Source organism: Gymnoscopelus braueri (assembly GCF_963280865.1).
Source record: "Gymnoscopelus braueri genome assembly, chromosome: 8".
Classification (NCBI taxonomy): Eukaryota; Metazoa; Chordata; class Actinopteri; order Myctophiformes; family Myctophidae; genus Gymnoscopelus; species Gymnoscopelus braueri.
Window position 1 is genome coordinate 2,621,837 of NC_137609.1, and position 23,537 is coordinate 2,645,373.

Here is a 23,537-nt window from a genome sequence, read left to right on the forward strand (position 1 = left end):
CACTCCAACAGCGATCTCTGCTGGAGGTCACACAATTCGATAGAGCAGCAGTTCTCGGTGTGACAGCGCTGTGACAACGTCATGTCGCAGCGCGAGCGGAGCTGCAGCGCAGAAAAAACTAAATAAAATAAAATAAATGAATAAATAATAATAATATGAAATAAATGTAAAAGTTAAAGAAGAAACAGATGGAATGATCTGTCTCTCTCTCTCTCTCTCTCTCTCTCTCTCTCTCTCTCTCTCTCTCTCTCTCTCTCTCTCTCTCTCTCTCTCTCTCGCTCTACGTGATGGCGGCTCTATCTCTGCGGTATAAATGGACGCTTCATTCAATGAGAGACGCAAAGCAGCATCAGTGAACAGCAGAGGTAAGAATACATAATAATAATGATAATAATAATATAAAATAAAAATACTACTACTAATAATAATAATATAATATAATATAATATAATATAATATAATATAATATAATATAATATAATATAATATAATATAATATAATATGATATAATATGATATAATATATAATGTAGCCTACATGCACATTACAGACGGATATTGGACAAATGCATGATATGTGCACTTGTATGTGCTTATGCTTATGCATACATGTATCCATCTACTGTAGGCTGTATATGTACTGTAGCCTACATCTATCCACATGTATTTAGGCCACAAATGTGTCTATATCTGTCTATTTGTCTATCTATCTATCTATCTATCTATCTATCTATCTATCTATCTATCTATCTGTCTGTCTGTCTGTCTGTCTGTTTGTCTGTCTGTCTGTCTGTCTGTCTGTCTGTCTGTCTGTCTGTCTGTCTGTCTGTCTGTCTGTCTGTCTGTCTGTCTGTCTGTCTGTCTGTCTGTCTGTCTATCTATCTATCTATCTATCTATCTATCTATCTATCTACCTATCTATCCAGGGTGTCTCATAATATACAAGGTAAACAATCGCATACAGAGAGAGAATGCAGAGAGTTAGATTGAATGCAGAGACACAGAGTCTAGGTCTCTAGGTCGTCCTCAGACGAGCCCTCGATCGTCGCTTCCGGTCATCCCGGTTCTCCATACATCTGTCCAGTTCATTGGTACGCTGTGCTCCTGCATCATCCTTGAGTATATCCACGTATGTTAATGTGGGACGTCCTCGTGACCGATGCCCATGTGTTGTTGGTTCCCACAGTAACCAAGTAGCTGGCTGGCAGCTCTTGATGCCTTTGGCAGTGTCCTGCTAGTCAATTGTCTCGCTCACCCTTGGTATTCCCTCGTACAGGATCCTTGGTTGGTTACATGTACACTCTTGCTGATGTTAAATACTGCTCGCAACATTCTGGTGTAGCATCCGTTTTTTGATTGATTGATTGATTGATTGAATATTTTATCAGGCAAAAATAAACAGCACAGTTACATTTAAAATACTTTGTCTAAAAGGTCTGTTCAAAAAAGTCCTTGCGATCTTGTTTCCATTGAGGTCCTTGGTATTCAATTCATAGTCATTTATAGTGGCACCAACAGTTCAAATATCATCACAAAAATAATACAGAAAAACAAAATCACTATATGTACAAAAAAAATTATATATATATATATATATATATACAGTATGTACAAACAATGGGGGGGGGGTTGAGGGTCAAGGCAATAATAACACTATATATCCGTCAAGAGACTTCTGCAGGGTTGGCTTCAGGGTCCAGCATTCACTGCCATAGAGAAGAACAGACTCTACCGTTGCATAGAAGAAGATGAGTTTGATTTGACGGGAGGTTGGGGTTCCATACACTGCATGGTCATGCCAGACTTAATCCAGGACTATGATGAAGAGGAAGAGGGCTATAGTGTCCCCCTGCATTACCCCAGCCAGGATGTCAAACTCCTCGCTGTTGCCATCCATGGCCCTTGTTCCTGCGTACATGGTCTCTATTGCCCGGAGTAGGTTGGGAGGGACACCGTAGGCGTCAAGGATCTTCACCATCGTGCTTCTGTGGATCGAGTCAAATGCCTTTTTGAAGTCGATAAAGCACAGTACAGCAGTCAGGTTATCCTTTTTCACCTCCTCGATCATTCTCCTTAGTGCCAAGATCTGGGCTGCTGTGGTTCTCCCCTCTCGAAAGCCATTCTGGTTCTCGCTCAGGTGAGGGTCGATGGCGTGTCGTATCCTGTTCAGTATCATCCGGTTGTAAACCTTTGTGGTGATACATGTCAGGCTGACGCCTCGTTAGTTGTCTGGCTTTGAGAGGTCTCCAGCTTTAGGCGACATCTAATGATGTTAGACAGAGACCCCCATTCAGGCTGTTTGTTGTGAGGTAGAGCGAGGTTGCAGAGGTCTAGGACGAGGTCATCGAGATCACAGTTCTTTAAGACCTCTGGGGGTATGCCAGCCGGCCCAGCACTTTTGCCCTCTCTCACCGTGGATTTCGACCTGGCAAGGGACCATCGTCGATATGCAGGTTCTGGAGGAATGCTGGTTTATTTTCCTCAGCTCCGTCCGCTGTTGTGCCCAGCAGCCTTTGGAAGTGGTTGAACCAGGTCGTCACCCTCTCCTCAGGGCTGTGTCCCTCGACCTGTCCCTCCTTTGTCCTCTTCCGCCCAGTCATCTCATTGATGACCCTCCAGGCCTTCCAATATTGCTTTTCACCCTGCGCTGCCTGCACTTTACGCCAGTGGTTCTCAAACTTTTTCATGTTAATTTCAAGGACCTCCAGTTTGACATGCATTAGGCTACGGACCCCCATTTAATGGCATGTCTATCTCTTGGACCCCAATTAATATTGTAAAATCAATGTTAATGTAACTCAGAGAGTGTACAAATGGCACCAAATGGACCCGTTGGTACACTCTCAGAAAGACCCCTAAGGTAATTTGGTAACTATCCATCATTTAGCTGGGGACCCCCTGGAACTCCCTCAAGGACCCCAGGGGGTCCCCGGACCCCACTTTGAGAACCAATGCTCTACGCACACTCTCCATCAGTTCCTCCCCTTTGATGGTGTCGTAGGTACTGAAGAGAAACAGTTTGGCCTCATTTAGTACCCCACGTCTCTCCACGGTTGGTTCACGCACAAAGTTGAGGCGTGCTTCCTCCACCCTACCACGTGCCGCTACGACCTCCGGATGTCTGGACCGCAGGGAGGTTCTGGCTCTGTCCAGCACGGGCACACACAGCCTGGTCGCCTCCTCGCTTGCAACAACGAATCTCCTGTATTCGCTGCTGTGCTCCACTCCCTTATCCAGCTGCCGAAAGCGCTTCCTAACCTCTTCCATATACCTTTGAAGGCCAGGGTCAGTCGTGCCGGATCTTGGGGCTTGGCTTGGGGACTCTGAGGTCTGAGTCGCACCCTCACCCTCATGGAGACCAAGCGGTGATCAGAGCCTATAGAGCTGAACATGCTGTATGGTTCAGCGTTCAGGATGGAGTTCCTCCACTTTTGCCTCACAAGTATTTAGTCCTACTGACGTAGCATACCTGTGGTTCTTTTCCGGAACATGGTGTTTGCTGCCAGTAGCTCGTGTTCCATGTGAAGGGCAGTGAGGTATGTGCCATTGCGGTTGGTAGAGTCGTGGTATGGGTAGGGTGCGTCCTCTGGTCCGAGCCTTGAGTTGAAGTCACCCAGGATTGCATGGAAGTTGTGCGCTAGGACGTCTCGGACCGCTGTTGCAAGGTCCTAGTAGAACTTCTCCACCTCCTCAGATGGTGCCACGTTGGTGGGTAGGCTATTCACCCACCAAGGTGGCACCATCTGAGGAGGTGGAGATGTTCTATGAGGACCTTGCAACAGCAGTCCGAGACGTCCCAGCGCACGACTCTGACTGTTGTTACTGGGTTGCCTGGGAACTCCGCGATAGGGATCCTATTGGTGTGATGATAAACCCGACGGAGAGCCTTGCTCGCCAGAGAACCCAGCATTAGCCCTACGCCCCCTGTTGCAGCCTGGGCCTCGATTCGCCACCCAGATGCAGTGATGAACGTGCATCTCTCCACTCTGCGGTACACGATCCGGTCATCAGTGTGCACTCTTTTGTGTTCCTGGATTCCCAGGATCTCCACTCCCCCCGTTCCTCAGTACAGTGTACTAGTTCTACCAATCTAGCTTCTTCTCTCACTGTACATGCGTAGTGCCTCAAAGAAACTATAGGATATACAGTACCAGGTAAACGAACCTAGCATCTGTCTAAACAACATTCATTTTTAAATATTTTTATTAGGGAAACAAATACAATTGGAGCAAGTATACAGATGCATGTGTACATAATAGTATCCCTCTTTTTTTAGTATCCCTCTCTCACATTATGTACTATCTCTCTATCTCTCTATCTCTCTATCTCTCTCTCTATTTCTCTATCTATCTATCTATATTTCTATCTATCTATCTCAGGAGGGGAGGAGCTATGCAGAAGGAACACAGTAACTAAGCAACAGAAGAGACACAGAGGAGACATGGGATACAAGGTAAAACAGGACACAAATCCTGTCACTACACCTCTACTCCTCCCCTCTCCTCTCCCCATCCTCTCCTCTCCTCTCCCCATCCTGTCCTCTCCTCTCCTCTCCCCATCCTCTCCTCTCCTCTCCCCATCCTCTCCTCTCCCCATCCTCTCCTCTCCTCTCCTCTCCTCTCCTCTCCTCTCCTCTCCTCTCCTCTCCTCTCCTCTCCTCTCCTCTCCTCTCCTCTAGTCTCCTCTAGTCTCCTCTCCACTCTTCAAGGAGGTCAGATTACATATTAATTGTTTTCATTAGAAGGGACTTGTCGTGTCAAACTGCACAACTAGTTCACAAGCATGAAATTGTTCTGTCACACTTGTCACAATGCATCGTCATTACATCATCGCAACATCATGACCACAAGCAGTGGAGGAAGAAGGACCCAGATTTTAAGTTAAATTTTACCTACCTACCAGTGACATCATCGATAGGGAATCCAAGCTAATAGAAACTGCAGGCTTTCTATTCCTGGAAAGTTAGCATGCTGAAATAGAAGCCATTGTTCTCCTATTGCCGATGTCACTGGTAGGCAGGTTTCTGAACTGTCCACAGCCCTCCAATGAGACACAGAGTGAGAACGAAATGATGCCATTTTATAATGAGCATTAAGGCAGGTACAGACTGCAGGACCTTTAAGTGGTCGGGGGGGTCATCTGATCGTTAAGCATTACACACTGCAGGAGTTTATTTCTTGAAATCGGCTGTCATAATATCGTTGTGGTCTTCACAACAGGATTGATCCCCGACAAGGGCTGACACACTGTAGGATAGTTCACTAGAATGCTATCTCCAGAGTCAGACCCAATACATACATTTGAGTTTATTCCAATTCATTTTAATCGACGTATCCCGTGATATGCCTCTCTCCCTCTCCCTCTCCCCCCTCTCTCGCTCTTTCGCTCTCTCTCTCTCTCTCTCTCGCACGTCAAGTGCGCAGAAGCGGTCAGTGACAGCGTTGCCATGTCCGCTTATTATAAGCGACTTTGGGCTTGTTTTCCGACCAAGTGGAGCTTACTATGTAACTGTGCTCGGGTTGTGTGTGTGTGTGTGTCTGTCCGTGTGTGTGCGTGCACTGCCTCAGCCCTGTGTGCAGCCAAGTAAATGTCCAATATAGACGTACCATACATCAAATGAAAGGTCTTTCAAAACTGAACACACCTGTCAAGGTTGCGTTTAAGCCCGCCCCTTCCCCCGGAAGCCACGCCCCGAAGAAGGCTCCTAAAAACTCCCCATTGAAACCCCATGTTAAATGAAAAGTGCCCGAATCGCTCCGAAACCTAAGTGGGGGTCTACGAACAAATACTTCGGGCTCGGATTTTGGCTCCGCCCCCCGGAAGTGGGTGAAACAGGCACTTCAAACACTTTGTTGAATTGTTCAAAAACATTCAAAGTTTTTTTTTTTTGAATTTGTATTTTTCTAAGATGCTCCTTTTAACGCAGATTTTTTTTGTATTTTTTATATATTTTTTTATTGGTTACTTTTTTTTAATGATTTATTTTCATTATTATAAAAAAAATTTGGCGTTCGCTTCCCGCGTTTGCGCGTCTTACTTGTAAATATTGGTTGTTGCGGGGTGCATTTTTTGGGCTTATTTGTGTAGTTGCTTATTTGGCCTTGTTTCCTAAAACAACACATAATATGTATTTGTCCGCAGACCCCCCTTCTGTAAATATGTTGTGCCATCATAGACCCCCATACAAGATTTGTGGGGATTTGGAAAATATTCCACAATTTTCTCAAGATTTTTCTTTGAAAATAGCTGCGACGCGTTGTGAGCTTGTAGATCGGCTATTTTCAAATATCCAATGTATTTGTAAATAGGTTTAAAGTGCTCAAGTGGCCTTTTCTTGGGCTTGTTTTCATAGACCTGGTTGCTTATTTCTCTCGCAACATCTGGCAACGCTGTTCAGACACAGCGTGCACATGCTGCACACACACACACACACACACACACACACACACACACACACACACACACACACACACACACACACACACACACACACAGAGAGCTCGCTCTCGCTCTCACTCTCTGTCTGTCTCTCTCTCTGTACAATTCCTCTAAAATAAACAGCCCACCAGGCTCGCTCACTCTCTCACTTTGTTTTATAATGTTAACTTTACAGGACTGGACGATAATATTGCGGTAGGGACTGTTTGTTGTGGTCAGATCCAGCGACGCTCCCCTGGCCACGGTGGCTGTAATGTGCTCTCATTGGCTGTAGCGTGGATCTCCTCGCAGACCCCTTTCATACTGTATGATACTGTGAAATGTCTAGTCGGCGACATAGCTGAATATCTAACAGGGTAGTTATCTGAAAACGGTCAGAAAGCCGTCGCAGAGCGGATAATCGCGGCCATATCGTCTCGCGGAGCCTTTTACACACAGCGAGCATTAGCTCGCCGATCAAAGGCCGATCTGTGTCAGATCGGGAGGTTTTGTCGGCGAGCGCCAAAAAAGGTCGGCGACAGCAATATCGGACCAAATCTCCTGCAGTGTGTACCTGCCCTTAGTGAGGACCTATTATATGAAGACAGGTAGAAAATGTGAGAAGTGCTCCTTTTAGTAAAAGTGTCAATACCACAATGTAAATACTTTGTTACAAGTAGCTACAGGTAAAAGTCTTGTATCCAAAATATGTACTAGAGCAAAAGTACACAAACGTATTGCCATCAAAATATACTTAAAGTAGCAACATTACTTATTATGCAGAATGCCTATTTTAGAATCCTATAAAGTATAAACCATTCAATGCTAGACCAACCCACCAATCTGCTTTCAGTGCACACACAATCAAGCTGATAATCACATTCACGCCACCCGGCCGCTCATAAGATGCAATGGAAAAGTGGTCGCATCACTCTAGAGTCAAATTGCATCCCATCAAACTCTGTCAGATGCTGTTTTCCTCCCAGTGAGGAAGAAGGCTTAAGATGTTAACTGATCCCTCGCTCTTGTAATACAGTATACTTCTTGGTTTCTGTCAGTGGTGGAAAAAGTACTCAAATGTTTTACTAAAAGTATCAATACTGCAGTGTAGAAATACTCTTTTACAAGTAAAAGTCTGGTAATCAAAATGTACTTGAGTAAAAAAATAATAATATTGAAATAAAAATGAACTGAAAGTACCTAAAGTAAAAGTACTTATTGTGCAGAATGTCCCATTGCACGTTCAAAATGTATAGAAAATAGCAGATCTACAAGCTCACAATGCGTCGCGAAGCGACGCATTGTGAGCTTGTAGATTGGCTATTTTTAAATGGCCGAAATATATATATATATATATATATATAGGCTGAAGTGGTTAACGTATGTTTTGTGATCTGCAAAGTAACTAGTAACTAAAGCTGTCAAATAATTGTAGTGGAGTAAAAGTGCAATGTTTTCCTCTGAGATGTAGTGGAGTAGAATTAAAAGTAGAAAATTGGAAACACTCCAGTAAAGTAAAAAATCCTCAAAAGTGTACTTAAGTACAGCACTTTAGTAAATGTACTTAGTTACTTTACACCACTGGTTTCTGTTGTGTCTACACAAGAACAATTCTCAAAGCAGCTGTCCTCCAAACCCGACCTCCAGTCGCTGTAATTAGAATCGAGGGCGCGCTCCTCATTACAGCTTATGAGCGGCCGGGTGCTTTGGGTGCCGGCCTGCGCGCGTATACTGGTTCTAGGGGTTCTATAGGCCAGTGGTTCGCAAACTATTTTGCGTCAAGGACCCCCAAATTAACACATTATTATTAGCCCACGGACCCCCATTTGAAAAGATTTGCCAGGGACTCAACCATTTTAATGTCTTGGAGGTCCCAATCTACACTGTAGTATCATCATCAGAGTTAAAGGGATAGTTCACCCAAAATAAAAAAAAATGTCATTCGGGGGTGAACTATCCCTTTAATGTAACTTTGAGAGTGTACAAATGGAACCAAATGGACCCATTAGGTTCCATTTGTACACTCTCAAGAGTTACGGACACATAAGGGCCCATTTGGTTCCTAACTATTAATTTGGCTGGGGACCCCCTGGAACCCCCTCAGGGACCCCTTGGGGTCCCCAGAGCCACTGCTATAGGGCACAGGTTGCTCCATAAATAGACCAACTGTAGTATTTTGAAATCAGTTATTTGACACACATGGGAGCCATAATGATCTAAGAACTGCAGTGATATGCCCCACTTTCTTTGTATCAGTAAGGATGGATGGACCAGAAACTAATGAGACGTTTTTAAGAAAACACAACCTTTTAGCTTTCAAGATGTCCTACATTTTTGCAATCTGTTAAACTGGACTAAAATTATGGCAACAAATCTAAACAATAGTGACCACATGAATAGCTTTTATGGCTGGTTTGCTGTTCTATCATGTTTTATTTGTACGCCTTATTCTATTGTTATTGTTTTTAGCCTCCTGTGGACAGGTGTTGACAATAAGCATGTATGCTAAAACATTTAAATGATGCATCGATTGATTAAATACTTTGTTAACACGTTTGTTAACAGTAAAGGAGGTGTGTGTGTGTGTGTGTGTGTGTGTGTGTGTGTGTGTGTGTGTGTGTGTGTGTGTGTGTGTGTGTGTGTGTGTGTGTGTGTTGTGTGTGTGTTGTGTGTGTTGTGTGTGGGTGGGGTGGGGGGGGGTCAGAGGAATCTACTATCAAGATGTTCAAGGAGTTAAACTATATTCACTTACATTTTAAGGACAGGAATTATTTTAGTTTAGTTTTGAGTTTGGGTAGGGAGTCTAGAACCTTTACCTCTCCTCTCCTCTCCTCTCCTCTCCTCTCCTCTCCTCTCCTCTCCTCTCCTCTCCTCTCCTCTCCTCTCCTCTCCTCTCCTCACTAAGGTCAGATATGATGTTAATTGTCTGGGTTTCATTAGACTGCACAAATAGAACTCCTCTCTCCTCTCTCCAGGTACCAGACAGGGTCAGTGTGCTGTGGAGGTTGAGGCGTCGGGCGCGCCGCGGCGTCCTGTGCATGGCCTTCTTCTGCATCTCCATGGCCATGCTGTACGCCTTCTGCGCCGAGAACAGCGTGCCCGTCACCGACGCCATCTTCGGCGTGCGGGCGCGCACGCGCGCACAGCCCCGCGCGCACTCCGTCATCAAGGTCTGTCTGTCTGTCTGTCTGTCTGTCTGTCTGTCTGTCTGTCTGTCTGTTTCTCTCTGTCTGTCTGTGTCTATTTGTCTTTCTGTCTGTCAGTCAGTCTGAACTTTCACCTTTCCGCCAGGTCCTGAGGGGCGGGGCCAAGCCCATGCTCATGGACCCGCAGAAGCTTCCGGGCGTCGTCCCAGGCAACCCTCACCGGCCAATCCCGGTGCTCTCCTCTCCAAACCACACCCACCAGGAAGCCAAGGAGCCGCCTCACCGGCCACGCGACACCGCCCCCTCAAAAGGCTTTCTGGGATGGCTGCTGCCGCGCCCCTTCACCCGTGCGCTGGAGACCCTGTTTGGTGGTAGGCATCTGGTGGTTGTCATCTGTAATTAGTAATCTGTAATTACTTCTGGCTCCGCTGTCACGCCGCAGTGTGTCTACGTAGGTGGTGTGCCTCCGACTGACTCTGCTGTCAAACTGCAGTATGTCTACGTAGGTGGTACACCTCATTCCTTTCCTGGCTGTGCCCTGGGTTGGCTCCCAGTACTTCGTTAGGCAGGTTCCTTTTCCCCCCCCTTTTTTTTACATTTAGATTTTTATTAACACGAGAACAATGGCTTCTATTATAGCATATTATAGCTCACTAATGCTCATGATAAAATGGTAAAAGAGAATCTAATCTGTCTGTGTCTCAGAGGAGGGCTGTGGACATGCAGGAACCCGCCTACCAATGACATCATCATTAGGCAAGTTTTATTAACCCGAGAACAATGGCTTCCATCATAGTAGCATGCTAACTTTCCAGGAATAGAATGCCTGCATTTTCTGTTAGCTTGGATTCCCCATCGATGATGTCACTGGTAGGCAGGTTTATGAACTGTCCACACAGTCCACCAATGAGACACAGAGTGAGTAGACCGAAATGGTGTCATCTTATAATGAACATTATAGTGAGGACCAGTTATATGAAGATAAGGTTGAACATCTGTTAACAGGCCGTCGTCATGGCGACGGCGAGCTGATGAGCGGGGATGTGGTCGAGGCCAAGTTCTTCGGACCGCACGGCACACTGGGAGAAGTCTGGAGCGAAGACATGTCCTCTAGCATGCTGGGACATAGACTACGTAAAGTAGTCCAAAACTACCAGGTATACCTGTCTGTCTGTCTGTCTGTCTGTCTGTCTGTCTGTCTGTCTGTCTGACTGACTGACTGACTGACTGACTGACTGACTGATCTTTTGGTATCCCACGACTCGATATCTATTCAAAATCGATATTCGATTCAAAACGATTCCCAATCACTTTTTTTTTTTTACAACACCTAAAGGAGCACTTCACCCATTTTCAACCTTATCTTCATATAATTGGTCCTCACTAATGCTCATTGTAAGATGACACCATTTCTGTCATTGGAGGACTGTGGACAGTTCAGAAACCTGCCTACCAGTGACATCATCGGTAGGCAGGTCTGGTCGTTTCAAAAAAGATTTCAAACATTTTATTTAATTTTTTATTCATGCGAGAGCAATGGCTTCTATTTCAGCATGCTAACTTTTCAGGAGTAGAAAACTCAAAGTTAATAGAAACTGCAGTTTCTATTAGCTTGGATTCCCCGTCGATGATGTCACTGGTAGGCAGGTTTCTGAACTGTCCACAGTCCACCAATGAGACACTCAGTGAGTAGACAGAAATGGTGTCATCTTATAACGAGCATTAGTGAGGAACATTTATACGAAGATAAGGTTGAAAATGGCTGCTTTAACACTTATTTTCATCACATCACTACTGCACCTTTAAACACTTGTGGTGTCATTTCCTCTTCCAGTCTATGAATAAATACGGCGTGGAGTTCTCGGGCACGGCGGCCAAAAGGCCAAAGGCCAGCGGTCCCGAGCTGCTGTGTCAGCTGAAGGAGAAGGTGGAGGTCGCGACCTTGACCCCGGACCTCCCGCCCTTCTCGTCGCTGCCGTGGGCGGGCCAGCTGCTACCGCGGCCAATCACGGCCGACCTGGGCCCGTTCAACAGCTGCGCGGTGGTTTCGTCCGCCGGCTCCCTGCGGTACTCTGGACTGGGCAAGGAGATCGGTACGTGACCTAGTTAAGACAAAAAAAAACACTTGACTGTTTCTTTTCAGATTTCAAGTAGCAAACGTAGCAGATCTACAAGCTCAAAACGCGTCGCATCTATTTTTGCTGCTTTTGAGCAGGGCTGAACCCATTCAATCCGGGAAAGCATCTGTCATTTTAGATTTCTTTGGCTATTCAAAAATAGCAGATCTACAGGCTCATAGCGCGGCACCGAGGGCCGCGCTACGAGCTTGTAGATCTGCAATTTTTGAACAGAAAGATATCTTAGAATGACACAGATGCTTTCCCGGTCTTGGATTCATCTGTGCCAGAGCTGTCCGGAGCTCGTTGAGGGAGTGAGTTGTTTGACTCTCTGGGGTCAAGACAGTAGGGGATAGAAGTCCAATAAGATAAAATAAAAACACTTTTTGCAATCAGTGCCTCCTGAGCAGATTTATTTAAAAGTGTGGCCTTAATACTCCAGCCAGTCCACTGTTGATGTCAGTATGTTTATATACAGATTATTATTATTCAATAACAGTTGTGCTATTCAAGGTTTTGTACCCCTAACTGCTCTACCCCGAGCACCATCTCAGTAGCCATCAGCAGGGCCGGATTTAGGGTTGTGGGGGCCCCTGTGCTTGAATCATTGATGAGCCCCCCCTACCACAAAACTACAACTACTCGAACTCGAACTAGACATTATGACACATGCATATTATTGGCATGAGGAAAAAGCAAGGCCGTACACTGAGAACGACAGGGAAAAAATATAATATAGGGCATTAATGACTTCAGATTTTTGCAAGACAACTTGTCCTTTGATAACGTCTCATCAAATTGACACACAGACTGCTTACTGTCCAACAATGAGCAGCGTGTATTAAATATCTCTGTAACGTTAACAATGTACAGTTAAGTGCAGAATGATTCAGGCCTGACTATAATACAGTTAAGTGCAGCAGCATGATTAGGTTACTGTCAACAACCAATACCACATGGCTTTTGGCTTTTGGCTACCTTAAATTGTTTGGTAAATTGAACTGCACATGATGCACAGTAGTGATTGTACAACGTTATAGCATGTGGGCATGTGAGCTTGTAGATCAGCTATTTTCACAATGTTTGCCTCTTTCTTATATTATTTAACAATTTGGCAAATGTTTGACCATTATGGTATAGCTTGTTGATTACTTTTGATGCAGTAATGGTCTTTTTTCTTTTCTTTCTTTCTTTTTAAAAAGATATGAAGGTATTAACACATCAAGTGCCAGAGGTTTTTTAAAACAGGGTACATCTAGTGCCAGCGTTCTTACCGTGTACGCTGTTCTGTTTAGCGTTGTAGACGCCACGACGCCGATGTAAACAAAGGGTGCGTGTGCATGGTCGAGGGTCCCGACTATCGCCTGGAACAATAATATTTCTAAAAAAAAATCTCCTCACGAAGATCTTCGGTTATGGCACTCAACGGGTGTATTTGCAAAACCGAAGATTCCCGGTTTTGGCACTCAATGTGTTAAAAAGGCCTTAAAAGTCCTTAAATTGTCACTTCACTGTCATCTGGGGACCCCCCCAAAATCATGTGTGTGGGGAGCCCCCTGGGGTCCCCACACACAGGTTGAGAACCACTGACCTAGTCTAGTGCACCTGACGTCAGTAGCCTACTGTTGCAAGTGCAACAGTAGCAACAAGACACACACCCGACATGCAGCGTCCCAGTGAAGTTAAACAGTCATCTTTGTGGAATTGTTTTCAACTGCTGTGGTTTCCTACAGTGGACATCTCTTGATCAACTATGGTGGTTTCCAAACAAAGTTTGGAAACCACCACAAAATTAAACTTACCTGGAGTTTATAAGATAGCCTTTAAAAGCGACTCAATGTAACCCACGGCTCTTGTTTCGATGTCAATAATATTATAGGTGCCAGGTGTTGTTGATTAATGGTTTAAATAGGAGAAATTATGGTCACATTGAAGCACATTATAACACCAATTTCACCGGATTTGGATCGTCGACTCAGGCTATAGGCCTACTTTACAATTTGATCATAAAGAAAATAGCCCAATGGTAAATCCTGGCCATCAGCTAGGTGAATCTGAAGCAGGACTAAAAAGCGCTGCCTTTCCCTAGATTGGCTTTTTTTTTATTTTTTTTAAGAAAAACACGTCACGTCATGTGATGTAACAGGATATTTGTTGTGACCTATGACCTCCAGACTCCCATGATGCCGTGCTGCGCTTCAACGGGGCGCCCACCGCAGGCTACGAGAAGGATGTCGGTTCAAAGACCACCATACGACTTATTAACTCCCAGGTAACACACACACAGACGGACGGACGGACGGACGGACGGACGGACGGACGGACGGACGGACGGACGGACGCGCACACGCACACGCACACACATATAACATTTATTTTCCATTTTTAACCCTAACCTCAAAGTTGGAAATCTATAAGCTTGTAGATCAGCTATTTTCGGTGAACGACCTGGAAAGTCAGCATACTATAATGGAATCCATTGTTCTCGCGTTAATAAAACCTGCCTAACGATAATATCACTGGTAGGCGGGTTCCTGCATGTCCACAGCCCTCCTCTGAGACACAGACAGAGTAGAAAAGAATTGTACCATTTTATCATGAGCATTAGTGAAGACTAATTATATGAAGATATGTTGAAAATGGGTGAAGTCATCCTTTAACCCTTAAACCTAATCTCTAAGTCTTAACTCTAACCTGAATCTTTTTCTGTTAAGTCAATAACATCAGTAAATATTGATAGTTGCGGGTTGTGGGTTTTTGGGCTTGTTTCTAAAGTGTAGTTGCTTATTTGGGCTTCCTTCCCAAAGTTGTTAAACCAGTGGTTCTCAAACATTTTCATGTCAAGGACCCCCAAATTAGTAGAGCCGCTGCTCCTTGACTTGGAAAGGAGCCAGCTTAGGTGGTTCGGCATTTAGTACGGATGCCTCCCGAGTGTCTCCCTAGGGAGGTCCTCACTGCACGTCCCACTGGGAAGAGACCCCGGGGCAGAACAAGGGCCTGATGGGGGGGGGGATTATATCTCCACACTGGCCTTGGAACGCCTCGGGATCCCCCAGGGGGAAGTGGCTAATGTTGCTCAGGAGAGGGAAGACTGGAGCTCTCTGCTGAAACTGTTGCCCCCGTGACCCAACTCTGGATACACAGATTTAGATGATATATCAAGTAATTTAGCTTGAGAACCCCTGTGTGTGTGTGTGTGTGTGTGTGTGTGTGTGTGTGTGTGTGTGTGTGTGTGTGTGTGTGTGTGTGTGTGTGTGTGTGTGTGCGCGCGTGCGTGTGCGTGTGTGCGCGCGTGCGCGCGTGGGTGCGTGATAATGCGACCTCTCTTTTGAGGCTTGTTTTCATAGACCCATGGTCGCTAGTTTCTCTCCCAAAATTGGGCAACACTGTTCATAACACATGCTCCAGGCGGACGCAGTCGCACAGCATCCGCTCGAACTTTGACCCCCAGCACAAAGTCAGTACTGTCTTCACTGCACTGGACCGGAGAACAGAACATGTTTTTTGTATTTCCCAACCAATGCCTTTGGCAGCTTGTAGAATACCTCTTATCTCCATATATTGTTTTACTTTTTTAAGTGTTTTCTTTCGTAAAGTACTGCAGAACTTCGTTATTCATTATTTTCAGTGGTGGAAAGTAACTAAGTACATGTACTTAAGTATTGTATTTAAGTACAATTTTGAGTTGTTTTTGGGCGGTGAAACCGCCCCTATATGTGAGGTTTGGATATTTGCACCCCAAATCCTGCGCTGTGATTGGCCACCAGTGTACCCCCCTAACCCTGCACCGTGATTGGCCAATCACAGTCTATTCAGGACTGTGATTGGCTAGGGAAACATGACAATTGTGAAAACTTAAAAAAAACACATTTATGTTTTTTTTTAAGTTAGGGGTGTTGGTCCACAATATTACTTTTCTTTAAGTGAACTTCCATGTGATGACCACTGTGACCACACCGCCCACTTCACACTGGGTGTGATTTTTTACTTTACTAGAGTATTTACAATTACTACTACTATTAATACTTTTACTTCTACTCCACTACATCTCAGAGGCAAATATTGTACTTTTACCCCACTACACTTATTTGAAAACTTTAGTTACTAGTTACTTTGCATATATAAATTACTATATTATAAAACATACATTAACCACTTTAGCCCTATTTTAAACCTAGGCCACGATGCGACGCGTTGTGAGCGTGTAGATCTGCTATTTTCAAACATTAGGTCATACGCCTTGCTCTAAATAAATTATATATTTTTTCACTTGAGTGCCTTGGAATTATTTTCTTTGCAAGTCTGCATTTCACACCTTTTTTTGGCAGGCAGTACTTCTTTGGAAATCCTTTTTTGTTCGTTAGTACTTTTACTTTTGGTACTTTAAGTACATTTTGAAGCCAATACTTTTGTACTTTCACTCAAGTAACATTTTGAACACAGGCCTTTTACTTGCAACAGAGTATTTTTATATTGTGGTATTGCTACTTTTACTTAAGTGAAATATCTGAGTATTTCTTCCACCACTGATTCATGTATTCTCGAAATTAGAAATTACATTCATTTGCAGTGTTGTGGAGTAATAGAATGCAATCAACAACACCAGACATGATGTAAGAATATAAAAGTTACAGTCAAGAAACCAAGACAAGTTAAAAACGACTCTATGGTACTAGAGCGCTTAACCCATTGAATCCGGGAACGCATCTGTGTGTCATTTTAAGATTTATTTGGGCTATTCAAAAATAGCAGATCTACAATCTCATAACATGGCACTCGGTGCCAGCTTGTAGATCTGCTATTTTAGAAAAATCGTAAACATTTATGCAAATCTTTGAATATATATATATATATTTTTTAAGCGAACATTTTAACTCAAATCTTTGCTTCTGGGGGATTCTACGTTTTTTTGTTTCTTTTTTTTTTTACTTATGTTGCTATAATATCAGTGGTTCTCAAACTTTTTCATGTCAAGGACCCCCCAAAATTATTTGTATTTGGCCGCGGACCCCCATCTCAAAATATGTTCCAGGGACCCCCCCAGAAGCAAAGATTTGAGTAAAAAAGATTTGCTTTAATAAATATATATTCAAATATTTGCACAAATGTTCACGATTAAAAAGAAATGGCAGATATACAAGCTCATAGCGTGGTACTCGGTGCCGTGCTATGAGCTTGTATATCTGCTATTTTTTTATAGCCAAATAAATCTAAAAATGACATTCCCCGGTTTTAAAGACGGGGTGCCGTGATTTTCAGTGATCCCCCCCCCCCCCCCAAAAACATAATCATCAACTATACTAGGAGGAAGATTTTTTTCAAAAAAGTGTACAGAAATGTTTTAAATTATGTTTGTATGTGGACACGCCTCCAGTTCATTAAGTATACCTGGTTCTCACCTTAGCACCTCCTCCACCACCTTAGCACCACCCACCTGTCCTAGTCCCTCCTCCTCCTCATGCCCACACCTGTTGTGTTATGATAATGAGGGGGAGGGTATATTTTTACTATGTCACTAAAGGGCTGTTTTTCTATTGGCACGTTTGACCCTCAAGGTTTCAGCCTCCAGGTAGAAACTCAAAATAGTCAGAGAAGATATAAAATAGCATAAAAACACCACCAGGGGGCGTAATAAAGTTCTATCAACCTCATAGACACATGAAAAACAGAAAAAGTGCAAAACCATGGCACCACCTCTTTAAAGGGTTAATCTGCAGGGCATTCCATGTGGTAGGGCCACATAAGCTAAATGCAGATTTGAACCAAAGTTCAGAGCGGACCTTTGATCGGATGTTATATAACCGCGTCACACAAGTTGCAAAACGTTGGCTACTGACGTCAGGTGCACTAGACTATAGGTCAGTGGTTCTCAACCTGTGGGTCGGGACCCCCAGGTGGCTCCCCACATGATTTTGGGGGGGTCCCCAGATGACAGTGAAGTGACAATTTAATGACTTTTAAGGCCTTTTTGATACCTTACCTTTTTAAAAAGAAAGAAAGAAAAGAAAAAAGACCAATACTGCATCAAAAGTAATCAACAAACTATACTATAACTGGTCAAATTTGCCAAATTGTTAAATAATAAAAGAAAGAGGTAAACATTGTGGGGAAAAAAGCTGATCTACAACCTCACAAACATTTGTCTTTTTCACTGACAAAAACGAAATAAAAACTATAATAATAATAAAGTCTATACTGACAATTTCATCAACAAATAAAAACTAGACTAAAATGTTAGGGAGGGACTAGTCTAGAAGAGATCCAGTAGAACTAAGACAAGTCATTTTATGGTTGGATGCGCGTGGGTGTCACTCTGAAAATAGCCAGAACTATGTACAAGCTCACAATGCATCGCAGAAGCGTGATGAGCTTGTAGATCGGCTATTTTCAGCACACAATAATAATAATAATAATAATAATAAATTTTATTTGTATTGCACTTTACATTTGAAACAAACCTCAAAGTGCTACAGTACATAATAAAACAGATAACGAAAACCATTTGCAAAAGAATAAAAAAAAAATCAAAAAGACTAAAACAGGATTAAAACATGTTTAAAACAAGTTTAAAAAGGAGAGACAGGGTTATTAAAACCGGCTTAAAAAGCTAACCAAATGCTTTGTTAAAATGGTAGGTTTTTAGTGCTCTCTTAAAAGTGTTCACAGTTTGAGGAGCTCTGAGATGGTCTGGGAGTGAGTTCCACAGCCGGGGGGCAGCTGCACAGAATGCTCGGTCTCCCATGGTGCGGAGGTTGGTGTGCCGTTCCTTAAGCTTGTTAGTGTTTCCTGAGCGGAGGCTGCGGGTGGCGGTTTGTGGTTCGATCAGTTCCTTGAGGTAGGGGGGGGCATTTCCGTAGATACACTGGTGTGTTAACAGGGTGATTTTGAATTCTGTCCGGGAGGAGATGGGAAGCCAGTGCAGTGATTTGAGAATGGGGGTGATGTGCTCGTATTTGCGCACTCTCGTCAGGATCCTAGCAGCGCTGTTCTGTATGTATTGGAGCTTTTGAAGGCTCTTGCTAGGGATCCCGACGAGAAGTGCATTACAGTAGTCCAACCTGGAGGAGACAAAGGCGTGGACCAACTTTTCGGCGTCAGGAAGAGTGAGGGTGGGGCGGAGTTTAGCTATGTTTCTGAGGTGGAAGAAGGATGTTTTGCAGAGGTATTTGATGTGGGTCTCATAGTTGAGGCGGGTGTCCATTTTGACGCCCAGGTTGGTGACAACTGATGAGAGGGGAAGGTCCTGGCCGGAGAAGGTGATGCTTGTTATGGGGGATGATTGAACTTGGTGTGGGGTGCCGATGAGAATGGCCTCGGTTTTGGAGCTATTGAGTTGTAGGAAGTTGTGTTTCATCCACGCCTTTATCTCCTCCAGGCAGATGGTGATTGTGGATGAAGGTGATGGTGACGGAGATGACAGTGGGACTGCAGAGCGGGGGGGACAGGGGGGGTCCATTTTTATGTAGAGCTGTGTGTCATCAGCATAGCAATGGAAAGAAATTCCATGCCTGCTGATGACACGACCAAGGGGGAGCATGTACAGGGTGAATAGGGTGGGGCCAAGCACGGATCCTTGGGGGACACCACAAGTGACGGGTTGGGTGGGGGAATGAGCACCTCCCATGGAGACATGCTCAGTCCTTCCGGTCAGGTAGGACCGGAACCAGTCCAGGGAGGTGTCACAGAGTCCGATGGTGGAGTGGAGGCGGTTGAGTAGGATGGTGTGATCAACGGTGTCAAAAGCTGCAGTGAGGTCCAGGAGGATGAGGAGGGAGGGGGAGCCATTGTCAGATGCAGTGAGGATGTCGTTGGTGACCCTGACCAGTGCTGTTTCGGTACTGTGAGCGGAGCCATTACTAATAATATGATACTTCAACTACAAGTCATAATACATCACTATCTGTCGAAACAAAATGCTATCTAAACAACATTCTGTACATCTGAAACTACAGGATACCAGGCAGTGGTGTAAAGTAACTAAGTACATTTACTCAAGTACTGTACTTACGTACAATTTTGAGGTAGCCTACTTTTACTTTACCGGAGTATTTCCAATTGTCTATACTTTTACTTCTACTCCACTACATCTCAGAGGCAAATATTGTACTTTTACTCCTCTACAATTATTTGAAAACTTTAGTTACTAGTTACTTTGCAGATATAAATATATTACATTATAAAACATACATGATACCTAGGCTATTTGAAAATAGCACTACAAGCTTACAACGCGTCGCATCGCGACACGTTGTGAGCTTGTAGATCTGCTATTTTCAAACATTTTAATACTTTTACTACTTTTGTACTTTTAAAAGTAAGTAAGTAAATTTTGAATTACGGACTTTTACATTGCAGTATTGATACTTTTACTTAAGTAAAACATTTGAGTACTTTTTCCAACACTGATACCAGGTAAACAATTAATCTAGCATCACCCTTGTCTTGTTATGGTATGGTTTCCTATGTGATGTTGTATTGTTTACATTTGGTTTCCTATGTGATGTAGTATTGTTTACATTTGCTTTCCTATGTGACTATGTGTATTGTTTACATTTGGTTTCCTATAGGTAATGGCATCAGAAGACCATCGCTTCCTGTCCAGTTCTCTGTACAGCACTGGAGTCCTGGTGGCCTGGGACCCCGCCCCTTTTTCTGCCAACCTATCACTGGTAAGACCCCGCCCCCTGACCCCGCCCCTTTCTCTGCCAAGCTATCACTGCTCTGGATGAGTAAATGGATAGTATAATTATTGTGATATAGAGTGTTTGTTCAGTAACAGCGTTAAATAGCTAAAATCGAAGCTGATAAATGAGAAATTTGGCAACCCCCCTGAAAATGTATTTTTCTCACAAACACTGTGATGATGATGATGATGATGATGATGATGATGATGATGATGATGATGATTACAGTGGTACAACAGGACAGATTATCCGATCTTCGCTCAGTACCAGCGCTACAGGAGGCTCCACCCCCTTCAGCCTTTCTACATCCTCCACCCGCGCTTTGAGTGGCAGCTCTGGCAGCGAATCCAAGACAACATGCCAGAGCCCATCCAGAAGAACCCGCCCTCCTCTGGCCTGCTGGGTAAGCTAGGTTATGCTAAACTATAATATGCTGTGCTATGCTACCTTAGGCTGCGCTATGCAATGTTATGCTATGCTACCTTAGGCTACGCTACACTATGCTATGCTACATTACGCTTTGCTATGCTATGCTTCCTTAGGCTATGCTACGCTATGCAATGCTATGCTACACAACGCACTCAAAGAAAAGCTAAACATTGACCTTCAACTGGGATAAACAGGGATAAAAATGTGGTCCACGTTTTAGTTTTTTCTTAAAAAATATTTATCCCAGGATTTTGTAACCCATTTTTTCACCCAGTACGAATTGTCTAAGTAATCCTGGGCACTACACTCCCTCTGCCAGCCTAGGGAGAGCCTAGAGCCGAGCTCAATGCATGAGAGCTAGCAAGCCGCTTCTTATCACCTGACAGGGGGGAGTTTCCCCGGTAGGACGTAGCGTGTGGAAGGAACACGTTATTCCAACCAGTTCCTTTCCCCTCCATCAGACGCCCAGGCTGACCAGGGGGAGGCAGTATAGAGACCAGGATTATTGCATGTTTTTTGTGAGGGTACCTACCTTAAGGGACACGGGGAGAACATGCAAACTCCACACAGAGTAGGCCCTTTCACCAACCCCAATGTGGTCCACGTTTCCCATCGTTATATATGTGTGTGTGTGTTAGGGCTTTCACCAACTAGTCGACTAGTCGACTAGTCGACTAGTATAACCACTAGTCGACTCTGTTGGTACTAGTCGAATAGTTGGAGAATTTTTTTTTTTTTTTTTTTTTTTTTTAAATGCCATAGTAATGGCCCGTCTTACTATTATTATTATCCTCCTGACTTTATTTTTTATCAAAAGGGGGTCAAAAGCCCAATAAAAGCCTATTATTGGGCAATGGGGATCCTTGGAGACGCTGCTGTGGTGCTGTGCTGCTGTGCCAGAAACGCTTCCCTTAAAACGCCATAAAGATAAGGGCAGGAGGATAATAATAATAGTAATATAGTAGTAGGATTTTTTTTTTTTTTTTTTATGTTAATTTCGACTAGTCGACTACTAATTGGTCAAAACAGTCGACTCACACAAATCATTAGTTGTGAATGCCCTAGTGTGTGTGTGTGTGTGTGTGTGTGTGTGTGTGTGTGTGTGTGTGTGTGTGTGTGTGTGTGTGCGTGTGCACGCGCACGTGTGCAGGGACGGTGCTGATGATGTCGCTGTGCGAGGTGGTGCATGTCTACGAGTTCCTACCGTCGCGCCGGAAGACGGAGCTGTGCCACTACTACCAGCGCTTCTACGACGCGGCGTGCACGCTGGGCGCCTACCACCCGCTGCTCTACGAGAAGAACTTGGTCAAGCGCATGAACCAGGGCACCGACCGGCAGATCTACACCCAGGGCCGGGTCACCCTGCCCGGGTTCCACAGCCTCAACTGTAGCCACCATGCTGCTGCTGCTGCAACACCCAGCCACCCGTTTTAGGAACGAACTCAGGACTGATACCAATAGGCTCTGTGCACAGCAGCCATATTGGAAAGACATTGGGCCTCTTCCATACTTCCTGCACAGGTGTTACCAATGATACTAATGGAGGCTCTGTTCCATTCTGGTCAAACAGAGTCAGGGTGCTGATATTGTTGCATGTTGGCTCACTGGAAACACTCTGCTACTCCAGTGAGTCTCAAAGTGTGGTCCAGGGACCCTCATGGTTCCTTGAGGGGGTTTCAAATGGTCCCTTACGGGTGTGTAACTCTGAGAGTGGACAAATGGAACCAAATGGACCCTTGTACACTCTCAGAGTTATGGGGGTCCACTGTGCTACACTAAATGGAACAGAGCCTTAATTAGTATCATTGGTAAAACCTGTGAAGGAAGTAAGGAAGAGGCCCAATTTCTTTCCAATATGGCTGCTGTGCATAGAGCCTATAGAGCAGGGGTGTTCAACAGAGGGGTTTCCGGGGACCCCTAGGGAGTACCCAGAGTTGCTACAAGGGGGGCCGCCAAATTGTTGTGTGATAGGATACTTTTTTTTACATTAAACACTTGAACCCTAGCATCCCTATTCTGAGGAGAACTTTAGACAAACATAGCCAATCTACAAGCTCACAACGCCTCGTGCTGCAGGTGTTGTGAGTTTGCAGATTGGCTATTTGCGGCAAAGAGGTTCGGTGTAGAGGGGAAATGGAGCAGACTAAGTACAGAGTGAAAGGTCAAGTTTACTAAGTATTGATGGTTTAAGTGGTTAAGTGGTTTGAAAATACACTGGTGATAGTGCTGTCAAACATTGAAACTGTATGGAATCTATGAATCGATGAATGGGTTCGTTCACGTTTACAGCAATGAACTAGTTCTTCTGAACAAATCGATCATGAACGACCCATCACTACATAGCAGTGGTGGCCATTCTGTTTATCGCCTCTGGTTCCATAGATAGAAAACCCATTCATTCAGGCCATAGAGATTTACAACTTGTAACGTTGCTTTTTTTTCCAAATATTTTTTGACACAGTATCAAATGTTTTATGGTCATGATTCACCAGGAGCCTGGATGGCTTGGTTCCAGGCTTAACATAATAAATATAAATATTTTCAGAGATCTATATGGGCTGAATGAATGGGATTTCTACCTGTGGAACCAGAGCTGGTAAACACAATGGCCACATCTGCTATGCTCTATACTGGTGTTTAAAGTAATATTTCACCCCGAAAAATACTTATTTTCTATCAATTAGTCACCCCATGAAGTAATTTGTTTAGTTTTTGGCGTATTCCTGAGCCAATAATCCAATATT

At 44.2% G+C, this 23,537-nt stretch overlaps 2 protein-coding genes across 2 annotated transcripts in view; one reads left to right on the forward strand and one right to left on the reverse strand.

The window, feature by feature from the left end:
- Nucleotides 1-23,537, reverse strand: part of LOC308090414 (V-set domain-containing T-cell activation inhibitor 1-like) — a 183,593-nt gene that overhangs the window by 125,079 nt on the left and 34,977 nt on the right. The gene's annotated exons all lie outside the window — the stretch shown is intronic.
- On the forward strand, nucleotides 252-22,221 carry st6gal1 (ST6 beta-galactosamide alpha-2,6-sialyltranferase 1; the record flags this gene model as incomplete). The annotated part of the gene is made up of 10 exons (XM_080435131.1): nucleotides 252-365; nucleotides 4,380-4,453; nucleotides 9,393-9,587; nucleotides 9,709-9,934; nucleotides 10,569-10,720; nucleotides 11,398-11,656; nucleotides 13,855-13,952; nucleotides 20,248-20,349; nucleotides 20,593-20,767; nucleotides 21,944-22,221. Coding segments are annotated over exons 1-10 (1,611 nt in total), but the record flags the coding sequence as incomplete, so codon positions are not given.